Source organism: Barbus barbus, assembly GCF_936440315.1.
Source record: "Barbus barbus genome assembly, chromosome: 44".
Taxonomy (NCBI): Eukaryota; Metazoa; Chordata; class Actinopteri; order Cypriniformes; family Cyprinidae; genus Barbus; species Barbus barbus.
Window position 1 is genome coordinate 24,382,501 of NC_136722.1, and position 23,973 is coordinate 24,406,473.

Consider the following 23,973-nt stretch of genomic DNA (forward strand, 5'->3'; position numbering starts at 1 on the left):
AAGAGAGGTGCAAACTGAGTCCGAACGGCAAGGCAAAGGGGTAATCCAGGAAACACGGGCAAGAATTAAAACACTAAAAAATACAAAAGGCAAGGCTATGATAACTGAGTGGCTCCATAGAGTAGCTATCGCTAGGAGAGTGATATACACTATACAATACTCAGCAGAGAGGAAGAGGAAGTCCATGGTTTAAGTAAACTGTATAATCAGTGCAATCAGCTGTGTGTGTGTCGTCAGTGCAATGGATGATGGGAATTGTAGTTTGAGGTGAAGTGCAACAGTAGTGTGGTGCAAGAGTCAATGTGGTGAGCGAGTGACCTCTGGTGGTGAGTAAACGGAAGTTCATAGACCAGATTTATGACAGATAAATAGTTATTTTTATTTAAACCCTTTACCTTGAAGGCTCAAAAAAAAAAAAAATCTAAAACAGCTTTATTCAAATAGCTGGAAAAATGAACTGAAATAAACAAATTTCTGTTCTGTCTTTCAGCTGAAAAGTCAAATTTATGACAAATTTGAAGACAAGGTCCACTGGAATCTGAGATGGGCAAAGAAAACTTAGGTTTGTAAAAACAGCTGAATCTCCAGCCAGTCACATATGTTGTCATTAATATTTTTTACACATTAGTATGATTCATATTTAACTCTGACTCTGATTTCACAGAGATAACGTCCTTTGAATGCTGTAACAAAGGGGGAAAATCACATACGGAAATGCATTGTGAATTGTTTTTCTTACATTTACATTAAAGCATTTATCTAAATCGACTTACAAAAGAGGAACAAAAGCAATTAGTCAAAGAACCAACAATATTCGTAATATACAATTCCAGGTTTATTAGACTAGATTAGGAAACAAGCTAGAGAGGAGGAGAAATGCAGAGAAGAAACAGACATTTCTGGTAAACCGGCATTATGGAGACCAAATGTCCTCACAGGGATAGTAAAACCTGACCTTTTTGACAATTGACCAGACAATTTCTGGTCTCCATGAGGAAAACAGCTTATAAATCATACTAGTTGTTTTTTGGAAAATGTAAAAGTGCAAAAAGTTTTCTGTGTTGGTTATGCTTGGTGAGGGGTTTGAATGTACATTTAATATACAATTTAAAAATCATTATTTCAATGGAAAGTGCATTGGTTTAAAGCCTAAGATGAGAAGACTGTCCCAGACGAAAGACTGGCATCGTGAAACAATCACAGCGATTTCGGATTCTGATTTCTAATGATTATATGGGCAAACGAACTCGTTAAGACATCTGCTATGGCTTCATGTGAATTCCAATTTAAATTTTTATGATGGATTCCTGCAGATTATTTTGGTGTGTTTGGGGATTGGTTTCATTCTAAATAAAAAATATTACACATGGGTTTGTTTACTTTATTTCACTACTTTATGCAAGTTCTCAGTATAATTACTAACTTCACATTCACATCTACAACCATAAGTCCTCATAATATGCACTGCAAAAAGGATTTATTTTCCAGTACAAATAAATCAAGATACATTTACTTGCAAAATGTGAAAAATGTATCCAAATTAAGTGAGTTTCTGCTTAAATATATATATATATTTCCACCTCCAACCTTCACTGTTGGCATGGTATTTTTAGGGACAGAGCCATTTATCCTCCAAACATAGCTTGTGGTATTATTGCCTTGTCTCGTCTGACCTAACGATACATTCTTCTAATAATTCATGCTGTGTAGCAAACTTCAAACGAGCTCCAGCAAGCCTTTTCTTCACTGATGGATTCTCCCGGAGTGAGAAGTTAAGGCCGGTGTCTGGTCAAAATTTTGTACGGATTGCCGCATCACAACTGTGTGTAATTAAAAAAAAACATGTTGAAAACTTACAGTATTTCCCCCACTGTTCCCTCCTTTCAGAACTGTTACTTTAATATTTAAAAACATTACAAATATATTTATTTAAAATAAATAACCAAAAATATTTTCAAAAATAAACAAAAAATATATTGCATATATTTGTCTTTTTTTCCCGTCTGATGAACAATAAAAAGAGTTTTACTAATGATCTTTTTCAATCATTCTGCTTTAAAATGGACAAACAAGCTTATTTTAGAGCTTAACAGTTTTTATATCATAAAGGTCTTTACAGGCTCGTTGATGCCATTTAGTGCATACAATAACATATGTAATTTTAGTTTTTTTAAAAATTTGTCATTAAGACTGATTGTCTGGTAATATTAGCAAGCTAGCAAACCAGAGTATAAGCTATAGATATAGGCTAGGTAAAATTAATAGGGAAAATGTAGTAGAGTACAGCATTAGGTTTAAGTATTTGGGTCATTTTTTCATTAAGATGAAAATGAATTGTTGGATGCTTAAATCCCCAAACGAGGGTCTCATACCAATTCACCCCATCGAAGTCTTACTCCAGCCAGGAAAGCAAATTTATCAGTCCCAGTTTATTCAAAGAATCAGACCTCCTTCTAGACTTTCTGAATGGCGTTGTGTCGAATAATGTGAACAAAACACACATTTCCCTTAGCCTACATGTACAAACATAGAGTAGTGCTAGCATGAATGCTCAAACACACAGCTTTTCACAGATCAGCTGCTCGTAATCAAAGCTGAACAGAGTTAATGGACTGTTCAGAGAGAAAATAATAAAGCGAGGCTGCTAGTAGCCTACAGCACATTCTCTGACTAATAGGTGTCAGTCACTTCAATATAGCCTATACAAGAGTCCATGCATACATGATATACACAATAAATATGCACAAAACCATCCATAAAGCATAAAAATGCACACTATTCCTTTAACATTTGAGCAACACAGCACAGCAGATGGGCAGCATTTGCAAACTAAACATATGATTCGTGTGACGTTCTTTCGTTCTCCACCAATATGTGCAGATAACTCACGTTACAAATTGATGTTGATACATCCAGTTTTCTTGTCATGATTAGTAGGTTATTTAAAGGTTGCAAAAAACATTTCTTAGATATTTCAAGTACAAATAACATAAGAACATTCAAATGTTTCTCTGAACATTATGAGAAAGTTCTATAATTATCACTTTAAGAAATTCTTTTCCGAACATTTATATAACTATAAAACTTTATCGAAAGTCATGAGAATGTTCCCTGTTCACTTTGACTAACGTTCATAAGCGTCTCTTAAAGTCAAAGTTATCTGCTCTTTTAATAATGTTGTCCAAATGTTAGCATAAAAACTTTTAGACATCGTTAAATGTTACTGCTTGTTTTAGAATGTTCAGAGAACATTTAAAAGTAACATTTTCATAATGTGTGCAAAATTATCAAATTGAATGTTTTAACATTTGCATAACCAAGAAAACATTTTAATTTTAAAAATGACATTTGAACATTCAGAGAATATTTATGGTACTGCTAAACTATACTATAAATGCTGTAGAGATATTTATTATAGCACCTGGGATAAATACATTTTGTTACTCAATATTTAGTCGAAAATTTCGAAATTCAATAGAATATTAGAAAACATCTGCATGGTCCTTGGAACCGGAGAATTATTGCTTTTATTAAGTAGGTGCACATTGGTTTCTAGTCAAATTTAAGAAATATTACAAGAAACATTTGCAAAAGTCTCCTGATATTTTTACATTTAAGGACTTGAATAAGAACGTTGATTACTGTCAAAATCAGTAAAAATAATAAAATGTTAAATGTCTAGCATTTCCAGAAGAGAACAGTATGAAATGAATGTGCATGTCTGAATGTGCTCTGAAATATTACACGTATAAAACAATGTTGCAACCACTTTGGAGCATGTCAATGAAGAATTGTGTTCTTCCAACCTTTAAAATCACCAAAGTTGGCTTCATATACAAAACAAAGCACAAAAAGCAGAAACCAAACAGGATTATGCAGGGAATGAAAACTAATGCACTTCAAAACTAATGGTCAGTGGCACTAAATGTGGACATATATTACAATAACAGACCCAAACAGGCTTTTTCTGCTGAATGCCTTCTTTAATTAGTCTCCATCACACACACAGGTGTCTTTGCACATGCTGCCCAGCAGGAAGAGTATACAGTACATATTCACAAACACAGAGAACAGGTGCAGTCTTATATTGAAACATTTCCAGTTGTAACGTTTTTTTTCACAGGTTTGCAGATGAATTATCATTGAGTTTTATTCAGAAACAGGCAAGTCCAAGCTTACAGTAGTTGGCATTTGACTCCAGTGTGTTCATGTTAAATCAGGGATGAAGAGCTTTGAAGATGACCAAACATCCCTCTCATATCTGCAGACTGGCTCTCTGAAGTTTGAGTCTCGGACAGAAACAGTTCTATATCGCTGTCAGTGATGTAACAACAACATGGCAATTTTATGTGTTTTAAAATAATAAAAATCAAGCCCTATTTATATTGCAGCCTTGATGTCTCACATCACAGAAAAATCATCTCTGGAGGTTTGAGTGACAATTTATGGAAGGCCATTACTGTCATATGAGAAAAATAATCATATTTTAAAAAGTTGGGGAAAAAGTAAATCCTATGACATAAAAAGGTAAAATTATGAGAGAGTCAAAATTATGACACAATTCAATATTAGGAGTCAAATTAAGAGGGGGAAAAAAATCTAAATTATGACACTAATTTAGTCAAAATAATGAGATAAGAAGTCTTTATCATGACATAAAAAGTTAATTTGAGATAAACACTCATAATTAGGACAAAAAGCCAAAATTATAAGTCTATGACAAAAATTCTAAATTGACATATTAAGTCTAAAGTATGAAATAGTCATACAAATGTATGATGTTACGATACAGGAGAATTATGACATATTCAAAATTATGAAATACTAATAAAGTATGATATACATAGTTAACACAAAAAGTCAAAATTATAAGACAAAAGGCATAATTATGGCAAACGTCGAAATTATAAGAATTTATGATAAAAATTCAAAGAAGTCATAATTGACAGTCAAAATTGAGATAAAAAGTCAATTAAGACAATTATGAAATTATGAGATTATCGAACTATGACAAAAATCCTAAATTACATTGTAAATCTAAAGTATGAGACAGAAAGTCGTAATTATGACAAAAAAGTTGAAATTATATAATCAAATTATGTCATAATTCAAGGTTATGAAATACTAATTCTAAAGTATGACATAAATGGACATAGTTATGAAAAAAATCTAAATATGAGATAAAAACGTTGAAATTGAGATTAAAGACTTTTTGTCATAATGATGACGTTATCTCATAATTGTCTCTGTAATAATTTCGACTGTATAATGATCTTGGCTTGATTTTTTTGCCATAATTTGACGTGTCAATTTTGACTTCAGAATTGTCATCTCATTTTTATATCTAAATTTCAACTTTTTGTCAGTTTTTATGTTTTTTTTCTTTTATGGCAGAATTGGCCTTCCATACAGTGTAGCTCGTGTTGTGTTAATTTCGTACCATCATTACCACATGACACTCATAATGCTAACATGACTCCATGTGGCTTTGATGTTGATCCCTTTATCACAACAGAAATTTACCTCCTGCAAATTAAACAGGACAGAAAGCAACAAAAACAACAAAGAAAGCCTGTTTCACACATCTTTATTTCACTGAATCCAGATGATTGCAGCAGTTTAAAGCTAGAGTTTATGCTTTGGCTTGTTTATGTAAATGTGATCTGTCTCCTCATGTAAATTAAATTCTATTATGATAGAGTATGAAATTTCTCACTCAAAATGTTCAGTTTATGCCTCTCGTTAGCAGAAATATTAAATTTACAAGCCTTATTGACATGCTGCTTCTGTGCAAGTTGTGAAACAGGCCTGAGAGAGAATGATGTTAAATATTCTCCTGTCCTACAGAGATGATTTTTCCTTGAAGATGCATTTCTATTACCTTGACCAAGTGTTGGTTTCAGTCGAGTGCCCACACTGAGATGAATCACATTTGTGAGGGAAACCGGGACAGGTTAAGTTTGGGACTTTTAATCTGTGACATCACACTTCCTGTAGAAATGCACAAGCAAAGGCCTCTATTTCCTGTCTCACAGTACACACACGTCCTGATTTGATATGAAACACTCTGAATAAGAAATAAATACCATTTATAAACTACACAGAGCATGTTTCCAGTACAGCAGGGGGCTATTCCATAAAAGACGCTAAGAAAAGCGGGGATTAAAGTCCAAAACCTGACTTGAACTAACCTAACAAATCAATCAGGACTAAAGCGGTTCCATAAAGGACAATTCAAGTTCACGCAATCTGACTAATGCTATCCAGGTTCAGTGAGTCAGGATAATGTGAGTACACGCTTATTCTGAAGCAGCCCTTAATGTCGATCATGGATCAAATCGATCCACCATAGCAAACAGCGAATATTTGTGCTGTTTAACGCATTTGAAACATTGTGTTTTCCTCAGTGCGTAACTGATACGTCACATGTATATTTTTTACATCTGTAAATGTCAGAAAGCCATGCAAATATATCCATTTAGCTGTCCGGAGTGGGCGGGGCTTATGCGAGAGAACGAGCGCTGCGGCGCGCATGCGCGCTACACAGACAGAGCAGAATAGAATACTAGCGCAAGAATTCTGAATAAAATATACATTCTGCTAAAATATTTGTTGTTGGACATTAAATGTGACACATAGAATTTTACTACATATAAGTGTATTTTTATGATAGCAGCAACTGTTAATCACTCGCTCAAATGAGTTAAATGTGTGTTCCTCTTATCAGTTAAAATGTACTCTGATTTCTATTATAAATTTACATTTTTAATTCAGTGATTTTAACTTTTGATTGTGTTTTTATGCTTTAATGCTTTAAAGAGCCATTTTAGATTGTAATGTTTTAATGTTCTAATAACCATAAAAGGTACAGCTGTCATATACTAGAAACTGCTGATCAACTGCATGCACAAGTAGCAACTATGTTAAAATGTCATTCGCCTACATTTTCGGCACAATACATTAAATACAGTTGGTTGTAGCCTATTTTTTATTTATTTGATTATTTAAGGTGTATTTTCTGTATATTTTTATTTTTGGACCGATAATAAATTAAACTGACTGTATGTGAGAGAGTCAGTGGTAATATGGATGCGTTCCTATTGGTCAGAGTTAGAGGAGCTCAGCTTAGCCTGACAGTTAGCCTGCTCCGGACCAGGTTAGTTTGCCAGCATAAGTTGCCGGGGTAACTGAGTTTGAACTTTTTTAAGTTTGATTTATGAAACCGAATCTACCAAAAATAAGCCTGACTAACCGAAATAAGCCTGGTTTATACTCTAATCTTGGTTTATGGAACAGCCCCCAGGTGTTCCTCCAAGCAGCATAAAATACACATAAAACACAGCCACATGATTGGACTCTCCAGTCTTTCGTCACAAGGCTGATACAAAGCCGTCGTGACGCAGTGAGAAGTTGCACAGTGATGATGCCGACACTCCTTCAGTGCATGCATACAGCCAACAGATCCTAGTCCACAAATAAAACACTGCAGAATTGAGCTTAACAAAACATATGGACTCAAGAATCTGACTTTAAAATTATGTTTTCTGTACGTCCTACTCTTGATAACTGGTGTCTCCAGCCACACACACACTGCAAAGCTTCAGTAGAGCCAACTGCATTTAAATATGAATTATATCCCCTAAACTAGATCTACACCAATACATCTTCAGACTGAAAGATCTCTAGCACCTTTAGTGTGACTGAAATATTTTGGTTTATATTTTTCAGGCTTAAAAAGGCATGTACTAGCCCTCAAAGAAGTGCAACGTCTTCAGCAGCGGTTCTCAACTTACTGTTTTGCAACTGGAAATAAGAAATAAAATACAACTATAAAAGTCAAACAGGCTTAAAAGGAAAATGTATCTTTCTTTCATTCGTCCAATCAAGCTCTACACTATTTCAACCAATTCATCTGACATTTGGTAGAGGAGAATCAAATTAGACAGAAAAAAAGGTTGCTTGACACCAAAAACCATGAACAAAACTCATGGTAAAAGAAAATACAACACAGATGGCATTAAATACATGTACAGATAAAATGGCTACTATTATCTGAGCATTTTCAAAATTGTTTTCCTACTCAGTCTATCATGTTAATATCTTTGCTTATATTTGGGACTAAACAGCTCATGCTCATATTAATTTGTAATATATTAATATTATATACACTACAAGTCAAAAGCTTGGAATAATCAAGATTTTGAAGTCTTCTTTGTCTATTCTGCTCACCAAAGCTGCATTTATTTAATTAAAAATACAGTAAAAACAGTAATATTGTGAAATATTATTACAATTTCAAATACCCAATTTCTATTTGAATATATTGTAAGATGCAATTTATTCCTATAATGCAAAGCTGCATTTTTAGCATCATTACTAAAGTATTCAGTGTCACATGATTCTTCAGAAATCATTCTAAACTAATTCTTATTGGTGCTCAATTATTAATAAGAGGTTTTATAAGCATAAAAACTTACTCAAAACTTTTGACCTGTAGTGTATAATATAATTTCAGTGTTTGATTTGAAGGAAATTGTTGTTTACTTTTGGGTCACCACATGATTTCTAATGTAAAATCTGGATTCTGAAGCAAAACCAATTGAGAACCACTGACAGTTCATATTTGGCAGATTTATTCAAAATCTTTCAGGTAGAAAACAAAGGAGCGTAAAGCCACACTTACAGCCATAACAATCAAGATACCAGTTAAAATGCACACAAACATCGGGATTTTAAATATAACAGTACGAACAAAGCAGAAACATCTGATACTCTGTGTTTGTCCGGATCGACCTCATAATACACAGCAAAATCCTGTTTACAGTGCGAGTGGAGATTTCATGCATTTGCAGGCATGGTTTGAAGCAGGAGTCCGTGTTCGCTATGCTCACGCTAGCATGCTAACACATGCTGACAGATGCTGTAGCGACCTTGTCTGGGTTGCACAGATAGACGACGTTGAAAAAAAACTGCATGTTCGATTTTTGCACTCACTACAAACATGTCACAGGTACAAAGGCATCTCAGCAAAGCGTGGCTGTTTTTTCGTCCGAAAGCAGATTTATTGCATACTTGACACAGCAGCTGATGTTTTAACGCATTAAAACACAAGCCAAACTCCGTGCATGAGGCACAAACGCATGTTTCCTTCAGTTGCATGTACTTCTCCAGTTTTCCAAATGCTCCGAATGCATTAAAACTCAATATGCAAGCATGCACGATCGCTCAAACGCCGCATTAGCATAGGGCTGGACAATAATTCAATATATCGCAATTTTTTTTTTTTTCAATAACGGTGATATAATAAACATGAGCACCGCATGTTTCAAATTCAAAATAGTATCTGTATCTTTGTAGGGAACTGACTGTCTTCGAAGACATTTTAATTTTATCTAATAAAGTGGCGTTCATGAGCTGAGCGCTGCTTTGTATACAGCCGTTCCTGACTTAACCACTGTTTCTGCCGCTCCAAAAGCGCCTCCTGCTGGCAGGGAATGAATTTGCATTCTCAATAAGCCCGTCTCCAGCATCATGTGTTTTTGTTGTGGTCCACTCTTTCAAGTCTGAGCACTTTTCACATTCTTTATCCGAGCTGAAGCCCTTTTGTGTCAATCTATAAGAATAATCAGCCTATGTTATAGTTTAAATTTAAAGATATTAATATTAATAAGGTGAGTCTGAGAGTCTTATGTTTGATGGTGATTTCACATTGTTTGTATGAAGGCTAAATACAAATAAAAGGTGAACATTAATTTATTTGTACCATTTTTATTTTTTTTATATTATATAGTTTTATAGGAGGAGGTTTCACAGACTTAGCAAATACATTTTTCAGACGTTTGTAGGTACAGACATCCATTGTGGGCGTTCTTGATATTTTTTCTGAGGCTTTTTTGTTCATAGAGATGCATGATTCTGGATAAACTGAGAATCACGTTTTTTCATCTCAAATAGAGATCACGATTCTGAACTAAACTAAATAATGTGTGGCAAAATATTATTGCTGCAGTTTATTTAAAAGTATTTAATTATTTTGAATGTATTAAACATTTTAATAATTGTTTTAATTGTAACAATTTTAATAATTGTATGTATTTATGAAAAAGTGGTTTGAGTGAATGATTCAATGACTTCACTTGTTTCATTACTGGATGAATCGGTGCTTTTGAACAAATCTCTTGAATGAACGATTCAATGACAAACACTTTTAACACTCACTTTTGGCTACCTAGTGGTTGGACAACGTGATTTGAAGCGCCAATTACTTTCAAAAGGGGATTTGCTCTATTTTGATCACCACCATAGACATTAATGTTTATATCTGAACTTTAAACTTTCATCCCTGTATTTCAGGTTTTTTTCAAAGGTTTAATAGACACGGGTGAATCATTGTCATTTAAAAAGGGGTGTTTGAATCGAGATCGCAATCTTTTAACGATTAATCGTGCAGCTCTAATTGTTCATGTCAACATCGGAATTATATTGCATCGACCGAAATTAAGAGATGTATCGTGATATAAGTTTTGGCCATATCGTCCAGCCCTATGTTAGCAGTACAGCGACATCCGGCTGCGCCGCATTGCCTCGCTGATCAGGTACGCAGGACTGACTTCCGGTTCCTCCGTCATCACCACGATGTTCTGCCACTCGCCGCACTGATTGGACTTCTTGATCGTGTCCACGACACAAAGTGCGTACAGACAGTCCTCAAAAGTGGCAGCCATCGTCAGCGGCCGGCCGTCCCACGTTCGCCGGTCGTCTTGATCCTGAAAGGCCTGCCGTACGGCTTGAACCATGCAGATGGTGCCGGTGAGATACGGAGATGGGATGTCCCGGAATGCCTTATCCGGAAGAGACGCATTTCCGACAGGCGTGTTGTCCTTTAGGAGGAGCTCTTGTCCGTTTTCACCGTCGTTTTTCTGTCCATACAAATCAGTCCCGGAAACCGTCAACCTGCCAGACGTTCCTACAACCACAACCTCCTGCCGAAACTCACCTGGGACGTTAAAATTGAGCGTAACCGTGCAGCAAGCGCCTCCTTCCAGAGCCATTTGAAAGGTGCAGAAGTCGTCGCTAGTGATCTGCCGGATCCCACGGATGTGTTCCGTCTGCTTCACGAAAGTCTTGAGGAAGCCATGCACCTTCGCCGCACGCTGACCCGTCAGAAACGTGAGCAAATCGATGATGTAGCTCCCGACCGAATGCAGCCCGCCGCCGCCCATCAGGTCGTCGCAGCTCCAGTTGTACTTCTTCCCGAGGAGGCTCCCGCCGTGAACCTGTGCCTCGCAGACCAGGAGCTCGCCCACGTAACCCTCCTCCAGCAGCTCCTTCATGCGGACGAAGGCGGGGAGGAAGCGCAGCACGTTACCCATGATGCTGAGCAGCTTCGGGTAGTACTGGGCCGCCGACATCATGCGGAAAGCGTCCAGCGGCGTCGCTGTTCGGTCACATATTACATTTTTGCCAATTCCTAGAAGAGGGAATGAGAAAGAAAGTTAGACGTGTAGATGATATTGAAACAAAACTTGCATAAAAGAAAACACATAAACAGAGACATAACGACATTTTGGCTTTGCAAGTCTTTATAAATATACTCAAAATATAAAACAAAGATTATTTGAGTATGTTTACCATTTCAGCCATTCTACTTCCAAATTCAGTTACTTGGTGTTTCTTAGTAAATTTAACAAATAATTACAAGCAATTTTGAGAGAAAATTATTTGAGTAGTGTTTTTTTAATGCATAAGATAAAGATAATTTTATTTGAATCACATCACTTAACAGTTTTACTGCTGGTTTCCTTTCAATGTAGTACCTATATATACCAGCAGATGACAAACTTTCCCAAAATACATTTCAGACTTGGTTTCAAAACAATGAAATGTATCTTACAGAGAGAGATGAATATTTGTTGAATTAAGAGAAATACTTTTAAATTATTTCACTTTTGACTTATTCAATCCAACGTGTGAACAAATGAATAAAAATGATCTGATTTCAAGATACAAGTCTCTTCTGCTCACCAAGTCCAAAATCCAGTAAAAACAGTAATATTGTGAAATATTATTCTAATTTAAAATCAGCTGTTTTCTATGTGAATATGTGTTAATCTGTAGTTTATTTCTGTGATCTGCAGCTGTATTTTCAGAATCATTACTGCAGTCTTCAGTGTCACATGATCTTCAGAAATCATAATAATATACTGATTTACTGCTCTACAAACATTTATTTTTATTATCAATGTTGAACAGTTGTGCTTCTTTATTATGAATTATAGAACTTTCTCTAGTTATGAAGACATATTTCTGTGGAAAACTTGATACATTTTATTTTAAGATCCTTTGATGAATAGAAAGTTCAAAAGAACAGTATTTATTTTGTTTTCTAACATTATAAATGTCTTTACTGACACTTTTGATCAGTTTAATGTATCCTTGCTGAATAAAAGTATTCATTTCTTGAATTTTTTTAAAGCTGAATTTAATGTGAGATGCTGAATGATCAATAGTGAAGTCATGTCTTCACTGTCTGATGAACAGCATTTTTCTCAGACATACAGCAGAATAAACTAGCAGGCTAATCTCCCATCATTAATCCATCTGACCCATTTCTAGAAATCCAGTGTGGAAGAAGAGAAAATAATTCAACAGCAGCCACCATTCAGAAACGCTCAGCAAGTCAACCTGAAATGAAAACGGACTCCAGGTCTTACTGTGAATGACTGATCAGTGCAAGATATTCGACAGAGAAATGCTCGTCTTCCATTAAAATATAACAATCTGCCACGCCTCTAAAACAACCTTCCTTTTCAGATGATGTCATCAGTCCCTTTTATTCTTAAGCCCCTCCCCCTCAACCTGACTGAGTTCTGATTTATAAGAGAGAGAGAGAGAGAGCGCTCATTAGTGTGAGGATACTAAGACTCTGCAATTTCTTCTCCTCTAGGGATCCGACCAGCATTAAAGCATATCGTGCCTGCACAAAACACACACACACACAGTATCCTCTTAGAAAACAATTATGCATCTTCTATCTCAGAAACCTAGCAACCATCCAGAATACCCTAGTAACCACATAGCATCGTCCTGGAAACCACTCCAAAACATTCTAGCAAAATACAAACATCTAGTTCACATTAAGTCAAGTTGTGATAATACAATTCTGAACGTCTGTGATACGAACATCTGGAAATCTAAATCAAAGCTGCCAATGCAAACACATATACAGTATTATAGCTCATAAAGCATAAAAATGAGCACAAATGCAGTGGTTTGTGGATGTGTGGGATTGTGGTTGATCTCCAGTCATGAATTATGCAGCGACCGAGTCTTCAAAGCTCTGAACTGACACACATCAGCAGCTCTCCCAGACTCAAAGTACTGAGCGTTTGTTTGTTCTGTATCACAGCTCCATAGAATACATACTAGTACAGTGTTTCTGTAAAATATTCTTGTAATCATGTTTGTATTCTCGTTTTATGGAACTGTAGTCAGGGTAGATGCCAATATAATTGAGCACAAAAGAAAACTAGTGGCATATGCATGTATATACTACATCAAATCCTATTAGTAATATTCATATTTTTGTCTAGGTTTACATGTAAAATATCTACAAATCCTTAAAACAAGAGCATTTTACTTCAGAAGCAACACTGCATCACATAAAATTAAAATAATATTAAATAATAATAATAAATAATATAAGTTATATATATATATATATATATATATATATATATATATATATATATATATATATATATATATATATATATAATATAAAATAGAATTAATAAATAAATAAAAAATTTTAACTTTAAAAACTATTTAAAAATAATTTTAACAGAATTTTACAATTGTAATGGAAAATATAAATATACAAAATATATAAATATACAAAACGTTGCTTTTGATTTACAATAATAGATTAATATTTTTTTATTTTCATAAAATGCAACAAATACTGTTTTTAATTTTCAATTATATATTTATTAAACTATTTATTTTTCGTTGCAACTAAAACACGTTTTTTAATTTAAAACTATTTAACTATGACAGAAATGCACTGCATTAACCCTTCTCCCAGAAAATGATGGCATAGCTGATTTGTCACATTTGCAATATTGGTCAAATTTCAACCAGCCAGATAATTTTGATATATATTTTTCATTAACATTGACCACAAAAATGTTCAAAATGTCTCAGAAAACCAAATAGTTACATTTGCAAGGTGTAAAATCTCTGCATATCATTCAGTGTTCATGCTTGGCTGAGATTCAGCTTCACTGCTGAGTTCATAAACGCTCTTCTCCAGGCGCTGAGTTTGATTGTTGGCGTTAGAGAGCAGCGGAGGGGAGATAATTACACTTCCATCATCCTAATGGAGCTCTGTCTCTGAGAGAGAGAGAGAAATCTGCACTGCACTACACAACAGCTCATGATGAGACACACAGAGCCATCAGCAATCAAGAGCAGAGACTAACCCAGAGCTGAGGAGATACATGCAGTATCTCTTTATTTTTTTATCTGGCTTTATTTTCATCTGTACGCATAAAAACATCCCTAACCATTAGTTCTGCAGGAAAACCCCAGAGACAGATGATCTGTTCAGGTTTACAGTCCACAGCAAATCTAAATTGACCCCATTCGCTTTCTTAAATGCACATTCCTGCTCTTGCTGTAAATAATTGATCATTGCACGTTTGATCCAAAGAAAACAAATGTCTTTAAAATGCTTCATCAAAATTCCCTCTGACACGACTTTTCTTTTTGGTTGACGTCACCTGTATCCATCCTATTTTTTCTGCTGGAATATTGTTTCAGTGTGAAATATGACACATTACTCTTTGGTCTTGGCCATAGTGGAGTTTGGAGTGTGACTGTTTGAGGTTGTGGACAGGTGTCTTTTATACTGATAACGAGTTCAAACAGGTGCCATTAATACAGGTAACGAGAGGAGGACAGAGGAGCCTCTTACAGAAGAAGTTACAGGTCTGTGAGAGCCACAAATCTTGCTTGTTTGTAGGTGACCAAATACTTATTTTACAGAGGAATTTACCAATTAATTCATTAAAAATCCTCCAATGTGATTTCCTGGATTCTTTCCCCCCATTCTGTCTCTCATAGTTGAAGTGTACCTATGATGAACATTACAGGCCTCTCTCATCTGTTTAAGTGGGAGAACTTGCACAATCGGTGGCTGAATAAATACTTTTATGCCCAACTGTATATGGGCTTTGAATGCTGTTTTCAAAAGATTAATATTTTCCAAAAGTATGTTCAGGTTTACTGTATTAGATCTGTTCTGTACAACATATTTAGTTCAACGTTTAACAACAGTTTTCTCTGCTGGCCCAGATTACTTGCCCTATCAACATTTTCACTGGCCCAACAATACAAATACACACAAGAGTTAATATATAATACTTTTGGCAAATGAATTTTATGCATCTTATTAAAACTATATAAAAATATATTTTCTTAGTTTTATAAAATATAAAGATTTTATATTTTAGCAACATAATTTTGCAAATGTGAATATATGTATATCAGAGTTTCCGCTAGAAAAAAATGGTGCCGGTCAAAGTGACCGGCAGAGGTTTCGTTTTCCGGACATTTTGGTGATGTGCCGGTCAAATATCGCCTCTTAATTAGTCAAGTTGAGGAAAACTGGAGGCAGGCTATGTAACTTAAAAAATGACATAATCAGGCCGTATAGAATGCAACGTTTATTATTAACTATTAACTATTAACTTTCAAATAGACGGAAAAAAACATGAAAGTCCGATTGGCATCAATCAACGCCAATTGTTTTTACTATGGTTTCACATTCATAGTTTAACAAACCAATCCCCCTTCCCCACATAAAATATCTGAACAGTAGCCTATTGTTTTTACTCAAGCGAACTTAATTATACACTCTCAATATGTCTCATTTAACTGGTAACATTTAAATTGGCCACCGTGAAATGACTCCTTGTCAAATTAACTGGAACAAACAAATGACTAGGCCTATAACACTGTCATTTTAGGCTACTTTTTACGCTGTTTTGCAGTGCTGAATTGTGCAGCTGCCGACTTAAAATCAAAACTTCTCAGAGTCTCTCCACAACTTGCAATGCGCATAAGGCGCGTAACCTTGTTCTCCGCAAGGCGACTTCGCTGCTTCGTCTTGATCCGATTCTGCAGCGAGAACCCCCTCTCTGCAGGAACACTCGAGACAGGGATTACCACTCTGGATACATTTAGTTGAAATCACATATGAGGACTTCGCAGGCTGTGGAGAAATGCAATCCTCCATAGCCACGGAGCTCTGTCATGACAGCGAGGGCATCACGTCGCAGGCTTATGGCATCGATAAGAGGAGCGGTGTCCGCAGACTCAATGCTTGTAAAATGGCAAATAATCCTTCTGATCGCTGGTTCTGCATATTATTGAAGAGCATAAGATAATATAATATAGGTGAGAACGATATTAGAATTATAGGCCTACAAAAGAATGCTGCGCTTATTATAAATAGACGTCTCAGGGGCCATTCACATATCGCGCCTAAAAACGCGTGGAAAACGCTAGGCGCGCCGCTTTCTCTTTTTTTCCAAAGCGCTCGGGCGGTTGCGCTCCGGAGGCGTCTGTCGTTGCTAAACAACCATCAGCTGCGCTCTCTTACAACAAGGAAATTTCAGCAATGGATTTCCAACACCGAAAAACACTTGCTGTAACTCTGTTACAACATTTATTTACTAAGAAAAGTAAAAAACGCCGCAATGTTTGGGTGCACCCCATACTTCAAAAACGCTGCTGAGGTTTCAAAGTAACGGAAAAGGTGAGGAAGCTGATTGGTTGGTTCTTGTCACATGACCTGCGGTGCGCTTGCGGCATTCTGAAAAGTTGAGATGTTTTTATCTCGATGCGGCGCGGATACGCCTGGAAAAAACGAGCGCGTCGCACTGCGACCGCGTCGCTTCCATTATGAGCGTCTCCATTTGAAATAACGAACTTGAGCGCGCAAAAGACGCGATATGTGAGCGGCCCCTTAGGCGTGCGCTTTATTTTAAATGCAGCATGCGATGTTGTTTAATAACTTTCAAACGGTAGAGCCTGTTCCTTTATAACATAGCCAAAGGTCGGTGTATTTTTGCTTTATACATTTTAGGCTTATTCTCAAATTCAGATTGTGTTAGTGGGGCGGGATTATTAGGCCATTTTAATCTGACAATTTGACCGGAGAGATTTAATTTTGTCTGACATTTCATTTTTTTTCCGGCCAATGTCCGGCAATTACCGGACAACGGAAACCCTGATGTATATATATATATGGTTCTTTCAATAAAAATGTTGCTTTTGAATTAAATAATAATAGATTTATAGACAATTTAATAAATAAAATAAACAAACACAAAAGTAAAGCGGCAGTCCCTCACAGACGACTGCGGCACAGTGTCGTCACTCCTCCTTTTATCCTTCCGGAGCTGCTCCGTGGGACACGAGACGGTGAGTGGCGCAGGTGTCGCTCATTATCATTAACTCCACCGCCCTCGTTCCGCTCCCACGGCTCTTGGCCCCGGCCCACTCACTACAAATATATTTATATATATTTTTTATTCAAGTATAAAAACATTTTTTTTATTTTATTCAGAATGTACAAATAAAGTGAAATAAAATGAAATAAATTCAAAATGAAGTAACCAAGCAGGCAGGGTTATCACCCAAACCTGATAATCTCAAAATGATCAAATATAAAACACACTTATCTCTAGTTATGAAGACATTGGATTTTGATAGCTTTAGATATATTACATAGGCCTATATCTTTGCATAAAATACAAAAAAATATTGTTTTTAATGTGTGACAGCAATGCACTATTTAAACTTATTGACACATTATTTTCCTTTTTTGATATTGTGCAGTGCTTTGACACAATTTGCATTGTAAAAAGCGCTATATAAATAAAGGTGACTTGACTTGACTAGATAAAGCCTGAAAAGCAGCTGGATAATGTTACTGACATATTCTTAATTTGTAAACAATGTTTAAAACATCACAGAAAACCAAATGTTTATATCTGCATGGCATAAAAGCATTAATTATCAGTAGATGGAGTTGTAGTGATAACTGGCTTGAACGACGAGCAGAAACTCACTCACGCCGGCCTCGGGCCATCATCGGGAAACCTGGTCAGACTTACTATCATTGAGTCCTGGAGATGGTAGTTTACATCAGTGAGTTGTGACTGTCACACTGATGATAATGCAGTCTTATTACTGTGCTGTTAATGTAGTGACTATAGGGAAGAAGAACATTTCCAGGAAACACAAACAGAGAGAGAGTGGAGCGCTGCGGTGTAATCGAGCGGAGACGTGTGAACGTGTGTGTGTCTGGGCTGGGATTTCCACCTGACCCATCACCTCAGGCTTTAACACACATCCAAACACAGACCCAGTAAAACAGGTCCAGATGAGCTCACATTTCCACTCCGTCTGAAACCATGAATGACTGATCATACCAGTGTCTGTGTCTGTGTGTCTGTCTGTGTGTGTGTGTGTGTGTGTGTGTGTGTGTGTGTGTGTGTGTGTGTGTGTGTGTGTGAGTGAGTGAGTGAGAGAGACAGGACACAGCTGCATCTGTATGGCAGAGATCCGAGCCGCCACACACACACACACACACACACACACACACACACACATTAATCACAGTGAGCATCTCAACGCTCCAACACACAATATTCAAATACAGTCTCAGCTGAGACACATAGGAACCAGAGACACGACAAACACACACCATACACTCATGATCTGTGTGGACACAATAATACACACTTCATATAGCATCATATAGAAAATAGCATCTGATATCAAGTATTTTAAAATATTTTAAATACATCATATGTATAATAAACATTAAATATCTATAGAAATGTTTATATATTTTATCTTTATAAATTAAAAAATTAAAATTATAATAAATAATAATGATAAATAAATTAAAATTATATATAAAATTATACTTATATGTATATATGTATGTGTGTGTGTGTGTGTGTGTGTGTGTGCATACACACATTTTGCTTTGGCAACTAAATGACACAAATATGTTTAAGTTGAAGCACTAAATTTACTAAAACTAAAATTGCAATAAAAAACTGAAATTAAAAGTAAAATTACAAAACAATAAAAATAAAAGCACATAAAATTACTGAAACTTAAACCACTATAGTGACAAATAAAAAAAATAATAAAACTAAAGCCAATTAAATAAATAAATATATATATATATATATATATATATATATATATATATATATATATATATATATTTATTTATTTATTTATTTATTTAATTGGCTTTAGTTTTATTATTTTTATATATATATATATATATATATATATATATATATATATATATATATATATATATATATATATATATTTATTTATTTATTTATTTATTTAATTGGCTTTAGTTTTATTATTTTTTATATATATATATATATATATATATATATATATATATATATATATATATATATATATGCAAAACAGTATATAAATAACACTAAAATAACACTGATATAAAATTTTGAAAGTTCAATTAATGCCTATTTTGCATGAAACGCTGTTTTGCTTTATTAAAAATTCACAAAAGAAAATAAAATAAAATGGTTATCATCCAAAACTGATAATCTCAAAATGACCAAATGTAAAACATGCTGATCTCTAGTTATGAAGACATAACAGAGATGTGCCACCGCTCCTCTAATACTCGTGATCATATTAACACAGTGCGGTGATATGTTGTGCGATCATGTATGACAGAATCACACACTCTTCAGCAACACACTTCTATACAGATATATGCAGATGAGATCAACACACTCACACTGAGCATGAAATCAACACTGCAGGACAGACACACACTTCTGAGATTACAAATCCTGCGAGAGACACTATTGATCACACACACTAACACTCATCAAATCCTGAGAATCAACCTGCAGATGAAGAACAGGTGTTTGTGCTGAGGTCTGCTTTTACTGTCAACATACGATCAAAATCACAACAGCAAATCCCATTCAGCTCCTGATCAATACAAATCAAACCACATCCTGCATTTCATCTAACGCAGAAATACAGCACTTTATCAGGATGCATAGTATCCTGGATCCATGAAGTAAAATAAAAAATAAAAATCTGCCTGCCTCTATGGGAATTTAACATAGGGGTGTCCAAACTTATGCACCCTGTATTTTAAGGAAGAACATTTATTTATTTACGATACATTATTCATTCACAAAGAAACTTGGTGTCCTTAAAGGTTGGATTTTTCCAAATTTTTTTAATTAAGGCATTAAGTTAAATTTCCAAAAGATGATTTTTTATTTCTCTTTTTAGTCAACTTTAGCATGGGTGTCTAAACTTATGCATGGCACTGTATATCACAAACACTGAGTTATCATTGAATTGTGTGAAATATTGGAATTACAATTTGCAAATAAACGTTGTTTTACAATTTAAATAGAGGTAACTATTAAATAAAGGTAACTAACAAACAAATAGCATGGTAAAAATCGACTCATCAACTATCCATCATTAAGGCCTATAAAACTTAGCAAGGGATAGTAGTAGCTTTTTATTTAATTTTTTCATTGATATGTTTATTATTGAAATGTTGTTGTTATATGCATGTGTTAATTTTATTTAATTTCTTTATTTTCTTAAATATGTGGGTAGATAGTATTTATAGAGTTGTAACTTTTTAGTTTTAGTTACTTTTTCTTATTTGTAAGTCGCTTTGGACAAAAGCGTCTGCTAAATGACAAAAGTAAAGTAAAGTAAAAACTTTAAAGCATTTTAAACTGTTTCCAAAACTTTCAAATCAACATTTGAAACAATTATTTTTGCCATTTGTATTTTTTTTTTAAATGTCTGTAGAGTTTTTGTATTTTTATTTCAGTTTTAGTTTTTAGTTATTTTAGTTAGGACACTGAGTTAGACTAAATGAAAATGAAAAATATAAATTTTTGTTAAAATGTTAATCATTTTATTATGCGTTGTCATTTTTATTATTATTTTTCTGTATTTAGTTTTTATAAATTTTTATTTCTTTATTTCAAATTTTCTTTTAATACATTAACAAACTAAATAAAAATGAGAAATTAAAAATAAAATAATTTTAAATATTTTAAATTGTAAAGATTTTTAAAGTTTTATTTTATTTCAGGTAACTTTTTTTGTTTTAATTTTAATTTAAAATAATAATGCTTTTTTTGTTCCTCAGTTCAACTTCAGGAATTGATCAGAAATGGTAGCGTAGCATACAGAAGAAGAAGTAAGCATAGTATGCTAGTATGCTATTGTGAATGCATCTACATCCATCCACCGGGAATAAACTATCAAAGCTGCAGATAATCACTTGCCATCTGTGTGATTTCCACGTCTGATTGTCCTGTATCACGAAAACTTTCAAAAACATCAAGTACATCACCACCGCACAACAATGAGCTGATTGTTTCAGGTGATCATGTGACTGTTTAAGTTCAGGGACGAATCAAGCTTTTAGAAAGCTTGTGAAAGTTGATCTGCACTGATGTGTTTGAGTGCAGTAGCAGTTTCAGGACACACACCAGCACTGTTTGATTAAATGAAACGTCCAGGACTGAGGTGAAGCAGAGGCCGTGTTGTTTTCCAGGAGTTTCTAACTGTGTGCTATTGAGTCACCAGAAATACTGACCACAAAACAAGACACAAGTCACAGTGAGGAGAGAGAAAGAGCCACGGCAGGATGAATAGATGCACAAAACACACGCTGGTAAACAAGAGTTTAGTGCTGACTGAGGAGAAGACGTCATCTGTTAGCATTAGCATGAGAATGTGCCGTGATGGATGAGTCTGCAGGGATGTTTGCTCAGGATTCACAAGAAACACTCAACAGAACAACTTCATTCCTTTACAAATCTGAGTTCAGCTGGAAAACTGTTTCTTGGGACATTTGCAAAAATAATCACTTGATTTTTGTTACAAAGAAATAAAACATAACAAATAAATAAATATAAAAGTATTATATATATATAGTAAAAATATAATATATATTTGGAATAAATGCATAAATAATAATATAATTAATAATACTAAATAATATATTTAATTTTATATTAAAGTTGATATAAAAATATTATATAATAAAAAATATAATAGTTATTTAGAATAAATGCATAAATAATATAAATATAATGCAAAAAAAAATTAAATAATAATTTATGAATAAATGCATAATAATATAATATAATTAATAATACAAAATAATATATGTAATTATATATTAAAAGATTAAATATCATTTTTTACAAATATAATAGTTATTTAGAATATATGCATAAATAATAATATAATGATAAATACATTATTATTTAATTATAAATTAAAAATGTATATTAAGATATATAATAAAAAGTAAAATAGTTATTTAGAATAAATGCAAAAATAATAATAAAAAATACTTTATTTGTAAATTAAAAATGAATATAAAACTATTAGATATAAGTTTATAGTTTAGTTTATTTATAAAGCACATCTAAAAACAACAGGAGTTGCAACCAAAGTGGTGTACAACAAATATAAAACAAAGTAAAAACATACTCAATCAAGACAAACAAAGGGACAAATACAATGTTACATCCTCAAACAGAATTAAAACATACAGAATATAAATGGGTTTTCAAAGCAGATTTAAACAAGGAAATAGAAGGAGAAGATCTTCTGTGGAGGGGAAGACCGTTCCAGAGCCTAGTGCTGCCACCGATAAAGCCCGGTCGCCTTTCGTTTTAAAATGTGAACGAGGAACTGAGAGAAGAAACTGACTTGACGACCGAAGAGATCTAGAGGTGGAATGCAGAATGAGGAGATTACAGATATACTGGGGAGCATAACCATGTAAAGCTTTAAAAACAAAAAGCTAAATCTTAAAATCAACTCGAAACTGAACCGGGAGCCAGTGTAGAGAGGCAAGAACCGGTGTAATGTGCTCACGTTTTCTGGTGCTAGTCAATAATAGTCTTCGGTCTATCTGCCTTTTGGGAAATTATATCTGACATGTATTTCCTCTGAGCTTCCTTAGCCGTACTCTGATTCCGTTTAAGACAATCTCTGAAAATTTCATATGATATCTGAAGTTTATTTTTCTTCCAATCTTTTAAAAAACGAGTGAAGTCAATATGGCGTGCACATTGAAAAAACAGTAAAATACAGACCAGCACGGAGAGAACGCCAAGCCAAAAACATATCCTACTACATGACCATGATTGAAAACGCGTTAGCCTGAACACCACACAAAAACCACCCAGAACCACCCTATTGGGTAGGAAAAGGGCAGACCGGACAAGAATAAAACAGATTAAACGGGTAACAGACCAGAGAGAAAGTGGAAACTTACCCACGGGTCGATACGCAACAAACTGGGGGAAATGAGGGGATCAAGGCTCGCGATGGGTCAACGAGGGACAGGAAAAAGATTACGAAGGAACGCCAAAAGTTCGGTTTAGTCGTTGGTACAGATCAAATATAATCCACAGAAACCGGAGGTAGAAAGGCACAATGTCCACAGAGATTAATCCAGAAGGGGAAGCGAAACCAGGGCAAAAAACATCGGAAAGCAGCGACAGACATGTCAGCCAGTGTGTGATTACGGTACTCTGAAGTCCTCTGAAACAGGGTGCAAAAGTTCACAAAGGGTAAAAATACAGAGGGTGCAAAGTTCACAGTATCCAGAGTTTAATCCAGATCGAAAACACCGGAGAGCAGCGGCAGACAGACACGCCAGCGTTCACTCAACCGGAAACGAAAGGTCATAAAAATATGATAGATATTTATAATAATGTGTATTATGTAAATTATGTAAATACAAAAATATGTAATTAATTATAAACATTTATGCTGTTTATAATAAATATGACATTTGTAATACACTAACAAATAAATAAA

The 23,973-nt window shown here is 34.6% G+C and overlaps 2 protein-coding genes across 3 annotated transcripts in view; one reads left to right on the top strand and one right to left on the bottom strand.

Annotated features, from left to right (window-relative positions):
* The window catches only part of LOC306863069 (receptor-type tyrosine-protein phosphatase eta), a 12,898-nt gene extending 11,528 nt beyond the window's left edge, over nucleotides 1-1,370 (top strand). The window contains exons 10-11 of the mRNA XM_079406232.1: nucleotides 491-562; nucleotides 665-1,370. Of these exons, the coding sequence (XP_079262358.1) occupies nucleotides 491-562 (72 nt within the window). The 3' untranslated portion in view covers nucleotides 665-1,370. The remainder of the gene's footprint in view (nucleotides 1-490; nucleotides 563-664) is intronic.
* A 7,241-nt stretch (nucleotides 1,371-8,611) lies between these two features.
* gfod1 (glucose-fructose oxidoreductase domain containing 1) overlaps nucleotides 8,612-23,973 on the bottom strand; it is a 29,207-nt gene continuing 13,845 nt past the window's right edge. The window contains exons 1-2 of one of the 2 annotated variants that reach the window (XM_079406820.1): nucleotides 23,426-23,831; nucleotides 8,612-11,470 (exon numbers count right to left, since the gene is read on the bottom strand). In XM_079406820.1, coding sequence (XP_079262946.1) covers nucleotides 10,548-11,414 — 867 coding nt within the window. In that variant the 5' untranslated portion in view covers nucleotides 11,415-11,470; nucleotides 23,426-23,831 and the 3' untranslated portion in view covers nucleotides 8,612-10,547. Of the gene's footprint in view, nucleotides 11,471-23,425; nucleotides 23,832-23,973 lie in introns of those variants that run through there. The other variant, XM_079406819.1, reaches the window with a different exon arrangement.